Source organism: Pinus tabuliformis, chromosome 8, assembly GCF_031772625.1.
Source record: "Pinus tabuliformis cultivar Carrire ecotype Pingquan chromosome 8, CPIR1, whole genome shotgun sequence".
Classification (NCBI taxonomy): domain Eukaryota; kingdom Viridiplantae; phylum Streptophyta; class Pinopsida; order Pinales; family Pinaceae; genus Pinus; species Pinus tabuliformis.
The window spans coordinates 1266706653-1266722932 of record NC_142294.1 but is presented as its reverse complement, the minus strand read 5'-3'; the positions used below and the strand labels follow the sequence as shown (position 1 = coordinate 1266722932).

The window sequence follows — 16280 nt, the reverse complement described above, 5'->3', positions numbered from 1 at the left end:
TTGTACTTGACTTTGATGCAGTATGGGATGCATATTTTGGGAACATTATAGGGTGTGTTTGTGAGGAGTGAATTTATCGATATGATAAAGATGAGAGACTTTGGAGTTGGGAGGCATTGCAGAGATAGGGATGTCTTGGTGGGAGCACTTGAGCATGGGTTGAGTTAATGAGACATAACCATTTTTTATGGACATGGTGACTGATTGGTCTATGGGAAACACATGGATGAGATAATGAGGTAGGTGTAGACTTGCCCCTTTGACAGATTTTATGCATAAAATATTGCAAATGAGATGGAGGTTTCTTCATGGCCTGGATATGGCACATTGAACATTGGATTGATGGAGAGAGTGCTTGATGAAGTTGAGGATGTGACAAAATGTTGGAGAAAACAACCGATGATGGCATGAGGAGATTCATTTTCATGGATTTGGATGATGGTTGGGTTGGCCATCCAACTAGTTCAAGCCATGGGATCTGGAAGTGTGTTAAAATGTGTTTTAGTTGAGTTGGACTATCATAGCAAGAATTCACATGGTGATGATGATACATGGTGTATTAACACGATGAGAGTTGTGGCCGTAGCATACAACTGAGTTGGAGGGGCAAACCTTCCACATTATGGGGCGGTATGGAGGATTGCGACGAGTGTGGTTGATGAACATGGCTTGAGTCATACCCATATGTAGAGTTGTGAGCGTTGGTGGAGGTCCATGTAGTGGAGAGCAGGGAGTTCATGCAACATGACCATTTGATGTTGGAGCTCATAATGATTTGTCACTGTTTGGTCTTGGAAATGGGTTTTTCCGAAATGATGTGTTGTCAAGGGTGACAACCATTTTATAGTGGGGGAGGATGTCAAGGCCTCGAGTTGGTCGAGTGCCCGTGACGACCACCAATAGGCGAGAAAGTTGAAAAACTGATGATGCGGGCACGAGTGTGCCTAATTTGTGTGATAGGTGTGCAGACATAGTAGTGGGTGTGTTGTAGTGACATGCACCTGAGTTTGGTTAAATGTGACTTGTGTTCAGTTGAAGGCATGTGATGGGAAATTTAGGTTAAAGGAATTTGGTTAAGTGTTACATGGTGGAAGTGTGCGACAGGTGTGGGCAACGGGGAAGTACGACAGGCATTGGAGGATGAGACAGTGCGACAGGCAGGCATGTGTGGACCAGCGATGGTGCCCACCAGACTGAGGGAAGGTCGACTCATGACTTAGAAAATATGAAGGGTGCATGTTGGGAAAAAGACAGGTCATTTGGGCAAGCAAGTGATGCGACCTTTAGAGAAATGAATGGGAAGTGAAGGATATATGTAAACAGAGGTCATCATTCATTTGGGCATCAAGAAAGTTGTTCAAGTGATTTGATGTGAACGAAGGGTGAGTTTGGAATGAGCTTGGAGGGTGAGTGAATTAAGTGAACAAAACTCGAGTCATGTGTACAATAGAGTTTAGGCCAGGTCGAGCAGGCCATGTTGTTCGAGTAAACATGTGGATCATGCATATCGTGTCTTTTGGGTGAATGGGTGGGTCGTCCAGGCTGTATTGTTTAAGTGAACGAGTGGGTCATGTAGGTTGTGTCAAGTGAATAGGTGGGTCTTGCGGGCTACATCATTTGGGTGAACAAGAGAGTCATGTAACCCTGTCCTTCATTCATTAAGGAATGTCATGCAGATCGTTCAAGTGTATCATGCAAAACGTTTGGTTGTGTCATTCAAGTAGAGTCATGTAGAAATAGGCACGGTATGATAGGGCGCAACAAGGAATCTAGGGAGGATCATGCAGAATTCGGCAGGGCATGCCAGGGCATTTGCGTAGGCTGAGTTGAATGATCGCCTGTTTGTAAAACATGAAATTGGGGTTTCCACTAGGCAAGTTCGTGCAAGGCCGTTGTGAGCTAAATGAGAGTGGTTTTGCAATTGTGCATGGGCAGGCCATGCACAACCTTGTTTAGAATATTTGTACATGTAAATACTTGCAGAATTTTATAAGTATATTAGGAAAACGTATTCTAGATTTTCCTCTCCCTTCATGAATGTGTGTAATTGATGTTAATATTGTTTATGAAGTATAATTTATGAAATTTAAATGAATATATTTCTGCTGCATTTATATGAAGAAGTGAACACTTAATGAAAAATAAACTAAGTGTTGGTGATAGGCATAGTTCGTGAATTGTAGTAGTGTTGAAACGAAAAGGTTGGGCGGTGTCGCACCTCACCCACAAGTGGAAATTGAGTCACCACTAGTGTGGGGGCATGACGCGAGGGATAACGACTAGTACTTCCCAGGACCAATTTTGAACTAGTACACAATGCCCCATCGATGGAGTGATAAGAAAAGCTTAAGAAATACACTCCCATAATTGAAGTGTAAACAAAAAAATAAAAATGAAATACCCATAAGAAATGATTTACCTAAACCTTGCCAATATTTCTAACATGTTTCTTTTGATGAATGCCCATGAAACAAACTTGCAATAATTTTCCCCCTGCTAGCCCAAGCTAGAAGAAATACACGCCGCAAAAAAAAAAATTGTCCATGGATCCAGAATTAAGCATCAATGCTTTCCTACAAGACCACACTGCAATCCCCTTCGATAAGCCACAATGAAATAGACCATGTTTACCAGATGGTGGAGCATGCACAGGTTGGAAGCCTATACATACTCTAAGTTGTCTCTTCCACCCACACAATCACCCATACCTGAGACCACAAACACTGCAAACAAACTAACACCCAAAGTTTATACCACATCCCTTCCTTCTCAAAACTTCTATGCCACCATCGCTAGGTGTCACTACTGCCCACCTCACGTCTACCTCTTTTCATCAACAAGGGTCCTATTTGCTCCATACCGCACTGTTTATACTGTGACCCTATGCTCCCATTAAGATTAGTTAATTATTATTATTATTTAGTTTTAGAAACTTGAGATGTATGATTAAGTGTTATCATGTTTATTATGAATTGATACTTCTCCACATTTATATACTAGCTAAATAGACTTCAATATATTTAGTTTTATATATTGAAAGATATATATATATATATATATATATATATATATATATATATATATATATATATATATTCATGATTATTTTTTAATTATTTATGAATGAGAATAAGAATAAATATTTATTTTTTATGGATTGTAATATTAATAAAAAAAATAAACATATACAATGAAAATAATGTTATTAATATTTTATATTCTTTTCAATTGAAAATAACCCATATATACTATTTTTATTATATATAATATTTTATTTTTATTTTAAAATAAATATAAATTTTAACAAAAATATTTGAATTTATGGAATCTATTCATTTAGTACATATTTTAAAATAAATATAAATTTTAACAAAAATATTTGAATTTATGGAATCTATGCATTTAGTACATATTATTTAACCCATCAAAATTCTAAAAATCGTATTTCAAAATAAATATAACTTATATTAAAAATGACAAAACATGATATCGTTTGTAATATACATTAAATAAGTGGACATACATGATTCAACGAATGAAAATAACGTTGTGAAATAGTTTTTCCTCTCCCTATGTCGCCTGAGTTACAGATTCTCAGCCTTATAAATATTTAGATTTAGATGGTTATTATTAATTATTTAATCTATATAGTTGTTGAATAGATGTTTTACTACACGGTATGTGCAAGTTATAGATTTGGTTTATTTTATTGAGAATTTTTATTTATTTTTTAAATAATTAAATTTAAAATTATCTTGTCATACGTTTCCAAATAATTTTCCTATATAAAAATAATAGATACTTCATCAATTATTTAGTTTATGTAATGAAAATAAATTCTTTATCATCATTTAATCTATATAATAATTTTATAAAGTGGAGAACAAAATCAAATATTTAATAATAAATCGAAAAATTACATACAAGATGAACCTGACATAGATTTGAAAGAGAGCTGCTTTCAAACCTAAATGCGCACCACCACGCTATACAAAAACGAATTTAACTAACGATGTGATATTGTGTACATCACATGAAAGGCGATTGGGCATTTGACTGTCCATAGTCGATGTTGGATTAACTCTATGGCTGTATAAGCTACCCTTATGCTACGACCTTATGGTCGTTCGAACTATGCAAACAGGTCAGTTTCAGAAGCGTATGGCTCAACCCTTTTCCTCATTCTTCTTGTTCTTCATTGTTTCTATCACCATTTCTGCTGTATCAATGCCTGTTCATGCAAATCCAGGGATTTTAAATCAAATCACTGCAACTGCGATGGATCCATCTTGAGCTATTTTTACATAAACAATCATACTATTTGAAATATAAAGATAAGAGATGATAATTTTGTGGCTGTAACTGTGAGGCCTGAATTATTGAGAGATGCTTACAGAAACCAACATATCCTATGAGATTAAAGGAAAAAGATTGGGACTGACATACCTGAAAGATAACCACCATGTGCATACCCATTGAATTTCGCGCTAGTATGTTCTCCTGTGAAGTAAACGGGACCAACCGGTGTCTGCACTCAAATAACATTTTGTGCACAACATGATGTTCAAATCAACTGAATGTTTTCTGCATATATTATATTGTCACTGTGTTTTGTCTTACCTTTATGTCATGGAAATGATTCGGGCTGACAACAATTGGGTAATTACTGTAACTTCCTCTCTGAAACCGGTTATTCCACCAAATTGGAATCAGGATTTGCTCTGCTTCAGGAATCCCATCGCCGAAAATTTTCCTCAGAACCGCCATTGCTTCTTCTTTGGTTTTCTCATCGCCCTGTTCCTCTATCCGCCTAGATTCGTCGTCTGTGACTGTTACAACCAAGATGTTCGATCCTGAATATGCGTTTTCCATATGCTGCAACGTATATACTAATTCCATGAGTCGTGAACATATCCAATAATATCATCACAACGTTATATCTATATATATATGTATAGAAAATAATATTGCAGTTGAAATGTCAACAAAGAAATTGATTGTTTTCCTGCAATTAGTATATAAATAATCAGATGGAAAAAATCTAAAATCTGTGATTAAAATTAAACATCATTTTAAATTCTATTATGTCTTTATATTTTTTTCATATCGAAAAAGTTTGATTGAAATCTTCATTTTCTTCAATTACTATTTTAATTTATCTGGGGATCCATGTGGATATACACATAAATATCTAAAGATTGATTAGATATTGACGTAGTTTTCCCAACTACATGTGATATGAACATCTCAACAAACATTCATATAAAATTGTTTGATATCAATAGTTATTTTGAATTCGTTTTCTTTAAACATCGATATTCAAAGCTTTATTATATATTAATGTAATTTGCAATATACGATATAGACATTTAATACAAAAATGCTTGATATCAATAGTTATGTTGACAATTGATCTAGGCGATCCATATTTTTGTAGACATAAATATCCAAAGATTTATTATATATTAATGTAATTTCTAATTTGTAATATATGATATAGACCTTTATTATATAATAATGTAGTTTGCGATATGTGCTATAGACATTTCTACAAACATCCAAAAACCTATTTACTGTTATAATCGGTGGCAGTATATGGACCATAAAGTCTCGACACGAAAACATCCAATTCTGTCATGTGGCGGAATAGATCTTTGAATACATCCACCGGCGCATAACCAAGTTAAGCTCAGTTTCAGGAAAAGAGCACACAAATGTCGTCATAAAACCCACCTGCCAGAACGTGTAATATCCTCGCTTTTCGGCAGCATATAGAAAGAATTCAGTACCATCCTCCGTAGGCCAGAACTTGCTCGGAAATTTTAAGAATATCTTTGTGTAAACTCTCATCTCGCATGAGAAGAAAGTTTTCCTTTTCCAACTCTGCATACAATAGGTAATGTCAAATTTTTAAACGATAATGCTCAAAATATATATGAAAGGTAATAGGAATAATCTAGGTAAGATTTTTTGAACTCATGTGAATTGCCAATTTTGGAAATATTTGGGAATTTCAGCCCAATTGTTCAACGCTTATTAGATTTTGGGATATTGCTGAAATCTGTTATTGACATAAAAGTCCCTGTTTAGGTAAAAAAAATTGAACTCATGTAAATTGAGGATTTTAGAAATACTTGAGAATCAAAATCTCACTATGAAATGAAATCAATTGTTCAACCCATTCCTAACTATTAGATTTTGAGATATTGCTGAAATCTACCACCAACCTAAAAATGCCCAATAATCAAAGTAAAATAGATTTGACCTAACCTCAACAAATTCTAAAATTGTTTTACAAAATTAAGTTTAAGAAATTAAACGTTCTAGAAATGTTAATATCAGAGAATATGGAATGTAAAATTAATAGAATCAGTATTCATGTAATTACATGCAGAGGAGGATTAAACTGGATAAGATCACTTTGAAGAACTCCCAAGCTGACAGACAGAATAGCATAATTGCCACTGTAAACCGAGTCGTCTTCTATCTTAACTGTAACACCGCAGTCTGTATAATGTATTTCTCGAACGACCTAAAACATTCAAGAAAATCCCGTCAGAGAACAGCCCAATAAGTTTTGCCATCATTCGATAATATTTGACATGGAGATTCAGTGACTGACTGATTGCTGGCCCATAGAAAGGGCATTTTTATGAAGATTCAGAGATGGCCTGATTGGCGGGGTACTTTTATGTAGATTGCAAATTCTAGGAACAATTAGCAGTTATACCTTTTTCAACTTTAGTCGCTCATCGACGATATCACCGCCTTCGGAGTGGAGGAAATCTTCCGCCAATTTATGGACGATGTATTCGTAACCTCGATCATCAGCAACCAAATATTCCTGTGCTCCAAATTCGGTGTAAGTGGGAATTGGCTCCACTTCTGCATCCACAACAACATTCGGTATCGGTAACTACTAACGACCGGAAGACTAAAACCCAATTGAGAAATATCAAGTGTGGCCATACCTGCGATCTCAAAATCATGCAAAATAAAGTCTACCGCCAATTCCAACGGCGTTGATGGAATTCTGAAAAAAATAGAAATTTCTATTTGATGGAATTCTGAAATAATTGGATTTAGAAGTATATTTTAAACTATATGATCCGGCAGATAGATACATTTTATGAACATAATATTGTGTTTAGATGTATATTAATAATTTGTGTTTAGGGGTATATTCTAAACGATAATAGGATCTAAGTTTTAGTATCTTGGCGAAATAGTAATACATATCCATTATCTCCAAAATATGATATTCCTAGAATACAAATATTTTCTTCAAAGAAGTACGGATCTACACAGATCATTATCTTAAATCAATGTTGGTGTGCATACTTACACTTCTTGAATTTTACTGTCTGTTAATGGCAATGGCGTATCAGGGTTAGACCTTGCAGTCACTTCGGCACTTCTGGAAACAGCTTCAGTTGCCAAAGCACGATTGGCGGAATCCACAGCCGACTCATAACAAGCTGCCGCAACAGTTCCAGGTACTTTAGCACCGCTGTTAAGCATACGCAAACAGTACAACATAAATTTTATTAATTGGATTTACTTTGAGTTGGTTAAGCCAGAGTTTCTCTGTTTTGCAAGTGTAAAGTTTTACTAAAATAATTATTTTGGATCGTAAACTCTTTACCATCTGAATTTTTTAGTTTTTTTGGTTCGTAAACTCTTTATAATCTCAATTTTCAAAAAAAAATTGATCATATATATATAGATATACCAAAAAAAAATGGCTATTAAACCCAAAAAACAATAGTGATTAGATTTTTTTTCAAAATCTTGATTATATATACATAAATCAATATTTAACTCAAAAAAACTAGTATTTAACCAAAAAAAAATGGGTATTAAACCCAAAAAACAATAGTGATTAGATTTTTTTTCAAAATCTTGATTATATATACATAAATCAATATTTAACTCAAAAAATATAGTATTTAACCAAAAAAACACTAAACAATTTAGTTGATTAATAATTTAATTGGATTGCAAATTTTGAAATATTTATAAAATTTAATAGATAGTAATAAATTTAAATAATTGCTTTTATTTTAGTTTTATTAGATTTTCAAAACAGTGCAAATCTTTAATCTGATCAGACATATCTATTGATATATATTCAAATTTAATATATATTATTTTTTTAATTATATAAATACAAATTTTAAAACAACACTTTTATAGTTGTTTAAAGGTCCTAAAATATCTAGAAATCCAGAATTTATCAAAATAAAATTATTAATATAAGTTCAATCTAATATATATTAATTTTTTAAATATAGATAAAATTATTAATATAAATTCAATGTAATATATATTTAATTATATGATTAATTAGATTAATAAGTTAAACAGTTTTTTTATTAGTTATCTTTATATTAGTTATATATCAATTTTTTTAGAATTTTGAAATTGTTTTATTGTTTATATAATAAATGTTGGTGTAAAGTGGTTGATCAAAATTTTGTGAATAAAAATGTATCAATATTAAAAATTGATTGATGTGGTTAGCTATCCTCAATTATGCTCTTTCAAATTGATTTTCAAAGCTTAAATACCTTCGGTCACCATTACTCAAACCATAAATTACAAATTAGCTCATAGCTAATAAATTTTACTACTTTCAAAACAACAAAAAGATGAAAACAACTTACCATAATACTCATTTCGAAACAACAAGATGACAGCCATTTTCAAAAAATAACTAAAAAATAAATTTTCCCTCGCAGCTAAAACAAACTTTGAAAACATTCTCCCATATATATACAACCACAAATGCTACATATCTGGTGCATATTTCTTGTCTTGGATTGTACCTCTGCTCATAGATGTTGAATGCGGCATTACTATAATCAGAGTAACAGGTGCGGATATTGTGTTTCTGGGCCAACTCCCACATGGGATTTACTTTATTGCCTCCAACGCCTGCTATCCATCCTGCACCACACTCCACTGAAATTCCAGCGAACTCATGCTTTATGAGCCGCCCACCAATTCGATCTGTAGCCTCCAAAATAACAAAATCTTCAACTCCATTCTCTGCCAGTACCTTAGCAGCCGCTATCCCTACAAGCAACCTCACACAAAAGCATAAGTAAATAATAGAAACATGCTAACTGAATGCCTCTTGCTAATCTAGTTTCGTTACCTGAAATGCCCGCGCCGACTATAATGACGCTGCTGCAGCTGGAGGACGTTGAAGAATCCATACCTCTAGCGCGAGCACTGGGTACGTCCTTCAAAGCCGATATATATACATATATATATTACGCTATACTTGGTTTAAATAAAAAACATCTAACTTGGGGCCAAAGACAATCGATTCGCTGACCTTGTATATGCAAGCACGTACGTATGCATAGCTATAAGTCAGCTACAACATTGGTGTATATGCAAGCACGTACGTATACATAGCTATAAGTCAGCCACAACATTGGTGTATATTGTAAGACGTTTTTTTAAACATTATATCTGGTGAAGTGGTGAAGTATAAGTCAGCCACAACATTGGTGTATATTGTAAGACTCTTTTTTTAAACATTATAGCTGGTGAAGTGGTGAAGTTTTTGGTAGGAATTCAATGAAAAAAATTTCGAGTGAATTTTTGAATTTTTCTATTTAAAATTGGTTTTCTACTTTATATATGTAAATTTAGAATACTATTTTTTTTAAGAAACTTTTAAGGTACTAGAATTGTGATGAGTTGCCAAAAAAAAGCTTCAAAGAATTGTGGAGAGTTGCCCAAAACAAAGCTTCAAAGACATATAGTGAATAAATTATGGCATATTGGTGCTAGTGAAATTAAACTCAGGAAAATTTAATATTACTAATTCATCAAATTGAATAAAATTTGTTAAAATTATAAATTGAAAATGTGAAACCGGGCCATAATCAGAATTCTTCTCTGCAGCTACCCCTACAGCCTAGCTTACACAAAAGCAAGCTGAAATAAACAATACAGCCTAGCTTACACAATAGCAAGCTGAAATAAACAATAGACACTAATTCACTGAAAGCATAGCCTATATGTTATACTAAGAGTATTTTTTTGGGTAGTTTTCTAATTAAAATTGTTCAAAATTTAGTAAAAATATAATAAAATCACAAATTTGAATTATATGAACTCTACTCTGCATACTACAAAGATTATTCAAAATACTAAATTCAGATATACAATTAAAAACCTAATTTAAATAACAAAAAAAATTAACAAAATAATTCACTCAACCAAAATTTCCAAAATATCCCATAATTAGAAAACTCCCTAACTAAATGCCTCCATGTTATCTGAATTGCCGGCGCCGACTACAATGGCATTGCTGCAACTTGAGAAGGTTGAAATGGAGGAAGAATCAATCCATCCTGTTGACTGAGTACAGGGTAGGTCCTTCGAAGCGTATATATATATATATATATATATATATATATATATATATATATATATATATATATATATATACTGAGTACAGGGTAGGTCCTTCGAAGCGTATATATATATATATGGATGGCAATTAATCTATACTTTGTTTAATAGAAAATCTCAAATTTTACGGCAAGAGAATAGTTGATTCTTTGTATATTAATGATATTCGCTGACTTTGTATATGCACGCACGTACGTGGTTGTGCGTAGCATGCACAACAGCAGTAATAATCAGGTTACTGTAAAGTTTTTGGTGTTGTTAGGTGCAAATCATTAATCTAATTTCATAATATTTAAAAATTATTTATAAAATATATGTCAACTTTGTTTAATTAGAGAATGTTACTATTTTATATTGCAGTTGTCTATAATGCTATTTTTTGGAGATTCTGATAACGGAATCCGGCCGAAGAAATTGAGGTTAAATTTTGATTTGTTGCAGTTAAAATGGTTTTTTAACTGCATATTTGGATTCAACACCCTGGAAAACCCTGGGACGCTTTGATTGTGCAGAAACTAGCTATCAAACTTGCGATTCCAATAAATTACTGCCGGATTTGAACCAGAAAAACCCACCGGAAAAGCTTCCAAAAAATCGCATTATAAACAACTGCTTTTATATTTTTTTGTATTTATTTATTTTACTTATTTTTTTATTTTTATTTTTTTCCTTGAATTGATTCAGAATCTTATTAGATTTATTGAAATCAAATCTTTGAATTATAAATTATACACAATTAAAATGTCCCAAAATTTTCAAATACCCCGTATAAGTCAAAAATATATTTTGAAAAACACAAAACATGAAAAAAAAGGTCAATCACCGTTTAATAGATTTCTAGATTCCAACCTACAAGTCCAGAAACTTTATAATAGTTACACAACGCCTCTATGTTAGCAAAAACCTGACGCAAACATATGCTGGTTGGTATCGAAATAATAATGTTAGTGTCCGTCTTTTTAAGAATTATATATGTCTGCTGATCATTGACTGTTCGTGCTGAAATGAAAAATTTAACCTGAGCATACATATTGTGATTGAAATTTCAAAGGAGATGATGTATGAGAGCCCGTCAGACAATATTTCGAAATTTCAATCAATTGGCTTTCGACTAATTAAATATGATCTTCCTTTCAGCGCCTATTTTTTAAAGAATTTCCTTTCGAATCGACTTCCATAACTTCAAAAATGACCTTTCAATGATTTAATGGACCAAAAAAATATATCTGAAAGTTTATAACTTCATAAATGACTTCTCAACAAATTAATGCGAAAAAACTGAAATTTCGTAATTCAGAAATGGCTTTTCAAGCTTAAAAAAAACCTTTCAGGTCATTTCCCGTCGAATTATGGGGTTGATTATGCCGATTTGTACAGGTAAGCGTATTTTATTATTTTGCCCTAACTTCTTGACCATTTAGTCACGCGGAATTATCAGATTGCTTAACCTATTTAGTAAGTACTACTTTGTTATTTTATTAGTGACGTTAAAATAATTTAACAATTTAATTATTAGTTTTTCAGAGTTTAACCTGGACATTTCAGGTTGCGTAAGCCTATTTGTATAAGTAGAACTTTGTTATTCTATTACCTACTTTATAGGCAGGCGAGAGATATGGACAACATGTAAGATCTGTATGGAGAGAGGTCATACTACCACCCAACTAATATGGTACCGCTACAGCGAGGATAGAGACCAGGTCCACTCCTTCATCCACCAAATCATCCAATGGGGATAGTGCCACTATAGTGGGGTATCAGGCCTATAGTATGACTGGCTCTTCCAGACAGGAAGATGCCTTGCACTAGGATGCTTGCACATAAGGAGTATTATACTATAGCTAGGACACGGCTCACATAACTATGACAGAGATCAGGGCCTATATTGGATGAGTTAGTGATTATATATTATGATGATAAAATATTGGTTAGCATCCTACAACGGCAATAGATTAGAGGGCTAGTGGAGTAGAGAAAGAAAGTGTGCCTCCTATAGGACCCAGGCATCATATGAATCCATTAGAGTAGGCACCTCTAGCAGTAGTAACAGGCATATCATTTAATTATGAAATCACATAAAATCAATTAACTTTTTAAATCAAATAAATTATTAAATCACATAAATTATTAAATCACATAATTATTAAACTTTTTGAATCATATCTTTAAAATATCATGAAATTTGAGGGAGGGAATCTTTTTAATATAACTCTTGAGCCTTACATTAATTAATAGAAACTTATTAAAGATTACTTTAATTAATGTAATACAAAAATTAGCCTATTAAATTTTGAAAGATAAAATGAATTTTTTATTTTAATGAATGTAATATATAAATTTATTATAATTAATGATATATAAAAATAATAAATGGCATTCTGAAAAATAAGATGAACAATTAAAATAGAAAAAGATGTATTGAAATATTAAAAATATTGTATAATTATTTGTCCATAACTATTTTATAATATAATAAGTTTAAATAATTAATAAATAATATCAAAATTAAGATTATAGTTGATGTGGTTTACGTAGAATATATATAGTGATGGGTACACTATTAAGTCATTCTCTGATGTGAAGGTTTGTAATTTGAAATTTTGTGGGCAAATATCTAGTCATGTGAAGGGCTGGTGTGGCCCGGGTGCGGTTTCTAGGTGATTTTGATAGTTTAGATGCCCTTGGTCATCGTTTCTCAAGCCACAAGTCAAGTCTGATGTAATCCTCCATGAACTCAAAACACTTGACAAAAACAAAAAAATTAATGTTGATGTTTTAAATAGCAAGCGATCTATTTAAATTAATCTAAAAATCGTAAACATTATAGGATGACCAATTTTGTAAAAAAAATTATCACAATGATAAGCATGAGTACTAAAGTTTCAATGATAAAGATGAATATTAAATTTCCAAGGAAAAAAGGAATAAAATTCCTTGAAATGCACATTTTTTTTAGAGTTCAAAATATCAACAAAAGGTTTAAGTATAAAGAGAGTTTATCCCCTATGATTTTAATAAAATAATTTACAAGTACTTTATTAACCATATATTTTCACATATTTTTTTCTATTCTACTTTTCGATTTCACACTCACCCTTAATATTCAAATCAATATACAAAATCAATTTATTTAGGATTATTCTTCGATCACTACATTATATAATTTTGTGTTAGAGCATTGTACACTATATATATATATATAATTTTATTTTATGGAAATTTTTCACATATAAACAACCAAATGTATAGTCACCAAAATCTATGCATTAAATCATTTTTTTTTTATAATTTTATGTTTTTAAAAGCTAAGATGTTGTTAACTTGGTTAATAGTTTTATAATGGAATGTAATAAAAGGTTATTGTTGGCTAAACTAATTGTTTAATAAATCTAACATAAATTATTAACCAAAAGTTCATAGAGTTGCAGAGTTGGAGATGCTACAATATATGTATAATTCAAAACATCAATCGGTTTTCTAACCTATATTATAACATGGAAACAAAAGAGATTTCATCCCAGAAATAAACTTACCAGATACCCTTTACTAGTCAACTTCTCTTTTATTTTGATATTTTATTATTTTATTTATCATAATTTATTATAATAATTCCATCTTATAGTTATTTATGTTCTTGTGTTTAAATAATATTGGTTCTCCTTTATTTTTTATATATTAAAAATTATTATGAATTATATTTCCAATGACGTTTGATGAAGAGATTTGTTATAATATCATTCACAGTTTCAACCTCCAAGATGTCTTCCAGACTGCAAATCCAAACCCCAGTTCATAGTCAAATATTCCAACTTACAAATTCCTTGGGATAAGAAGCGATGATTTTGCATCTTAATTTATGGGCAAATCAAGACGAATCCAAAAAATAAAAGGCATGGATTTTATGCAGAACGCGGCTAGAGGGGATGATTTTTCATCTTAATTTATGGGAAAATGCTGACGAATCCAAAAAATAAGAGACGTGGGTTTTATGCAGAACGTGGAAAATTAGCTATTTTAAAGTGTTTTTCCAAATTTGGCCCCAATTTGAGAGATACGGGAGCTTCTACGAAGGTGATTTTGAAGATTTGTTGTTGCGACGAAATGTCGCTTTTCCACAAACTGCAAAACAAAATTCGACTTGTTCTAGTTGATTGGTGATGGAGAGATATTCCACATTTGATATCGCTAATTTATCGGTTGTAAAAAATAATAAATTTCTAATCTAAATCATTATGTAATTCACTTATAAGATCATAATGAGATGACTGGTTCAGTTTTAATTTCCCTTTGCTTTTTGTGTATTTAAATGAAGCCATAAAGCAAGAAAAGGACCGAAGGAATAATTATAATTTGAAACAGAATAATAAATCGAGTATGGATTGTATTTACTCTTTCAAATATTTTTCAAATATTATTGAATGTGAATATTTATTAATTAATTTCACTTTTGTCAATCGTGTGTTGATTTGAGCTTCATTGTGACTCCTAGTGGTTTGGGCCTACTTCTTAGCCCAGGGGAGTGTCTTACATTTGTAAAATTGCATTAGAATAGTTCTGTACTATTTCTTTCTTCTAAGAAAATAACATTTCAAATAGTTCTCTGAAGATTGTATTTATATTTTCAATAGATGCATAACTTATAACACTGATTCTCGCCATTGTTTCTACGTGAATGCTGGTTGTTCCTTAGATTTCTTTTTTAATCGTTGTTAGTTTTCAATTACTTGTTATTTTTTCCAATAGACATTTGTTGTTCCTTTAACTTCTTATTGTTCTTCCTCTAATTTCTTATTGCTTTTATTTAAAATCAGTTTCTGAGCTACTCCAAAGATATTGAATAGGTACTCGAAATAGACTCTGAAATTTATCTTATTGTTTCTTCGTTAATTAATAGAATGATTTTGTTAGTGGTTTATTACATTGTTATTTGCGTATGTGTGATTATAATTAGAACACAATTTATTTCTAGTTTTTTCATTTACTTTCACAGATTTACTTTTCGCATTTACCTCATTTTGTCAAATCTAGATCGATTTAAGGTTATGCATAGAACAAATTCACTTTGAAAAGTATAAGTAATTTTTAAGTTATCATAAGGATATCATACAGAACTAATTAGTTGTTATTTTTCAAGTTGATTAGTTATTCTTATTAAGCAATTAATTTCCCCAACAATATGAATGTCAAATGGTTTTGGCTTCAAAGGCATAGAAATGTATAATAAGAAGAGTAAGTTATAATTATAAGGATAAGATATAAGGGTTAAAATGTCAAATTGACCCTTTACCTTTTTCTTACAATCACGGCTTTGCTTTGGTCTTTCCAATATGAGACGGTTCTGTAAAATTTAATAATAACTCCAAATACATTAACCATATCAGCAGTCGACTCATGCAGTTCTCTGTAGCCTATAGGACCAATATGAGACGGTTCTGTAAAATTTAATTATAACTCCAAATACGTTAACCATATCAGCAGTCGACTCATGCAGTTCTCTGTGGCCTATAGGTTTTGGTGTAGCACTTGTTGTTTCCTCTCTGGGAGAAACATATTTTTGTAAATAGAAAGTACTTCATATGCTAAATCATTAAATATCCCCAGCTTTTTGTTCCAAAAATTTTCTCTTTGAGTTTTAAGATATTCTCCTTTTTCTCCAAGAATCCATCATTTATTATTAGGAATATGAAAACCCATCATAATATCGAGTCCTTTCCATGTAGAGCAGAAGGTTTCCTAATTGACTTTTCTTTTGGGTACACTTTGATCACATTCCATATTTTATATAATGCATGTACCCAGTGTCCAAGCATCCAATTTTGTTCTTTCATAGTATTTCTTACAATCTT

General features: G+C 31.8%; 1 protein-coding gene across 1 annotated transcript; it reads right to left on the bottom strand.

Annotated features, from left to right (window-relative positions):
• Window positions 1-4166: 4166 nt before the first annotated feature.
• LOC149239989 (polyamine oxidase 1-like) lies at window positions 4167-9221 on the bottom strand. The gene is made up of 10 exons (XM_089370023.1): window positions 9161-9221; window positions 8829-9078; window positions 7376-7510; window positions 6972-7033; window positions 6731-6885; window positions 6389-6532; window positions 5734-5883; window positions 4621-4875; window positions 4447-4528; window positions 4167-4231 (listed from the first exon to the last, which is right to left on the bottom strand). Exons 1-10 carry the CDS (start codon window positions 9219-9221, stop codon window positions 4167-4169), a joined length of 1359 nt encoding a protein of 452 aa, XP_089226149.1.
• Between the last annotated feature and the right edge of the window lie 7059 nt (window positions 9222-16280).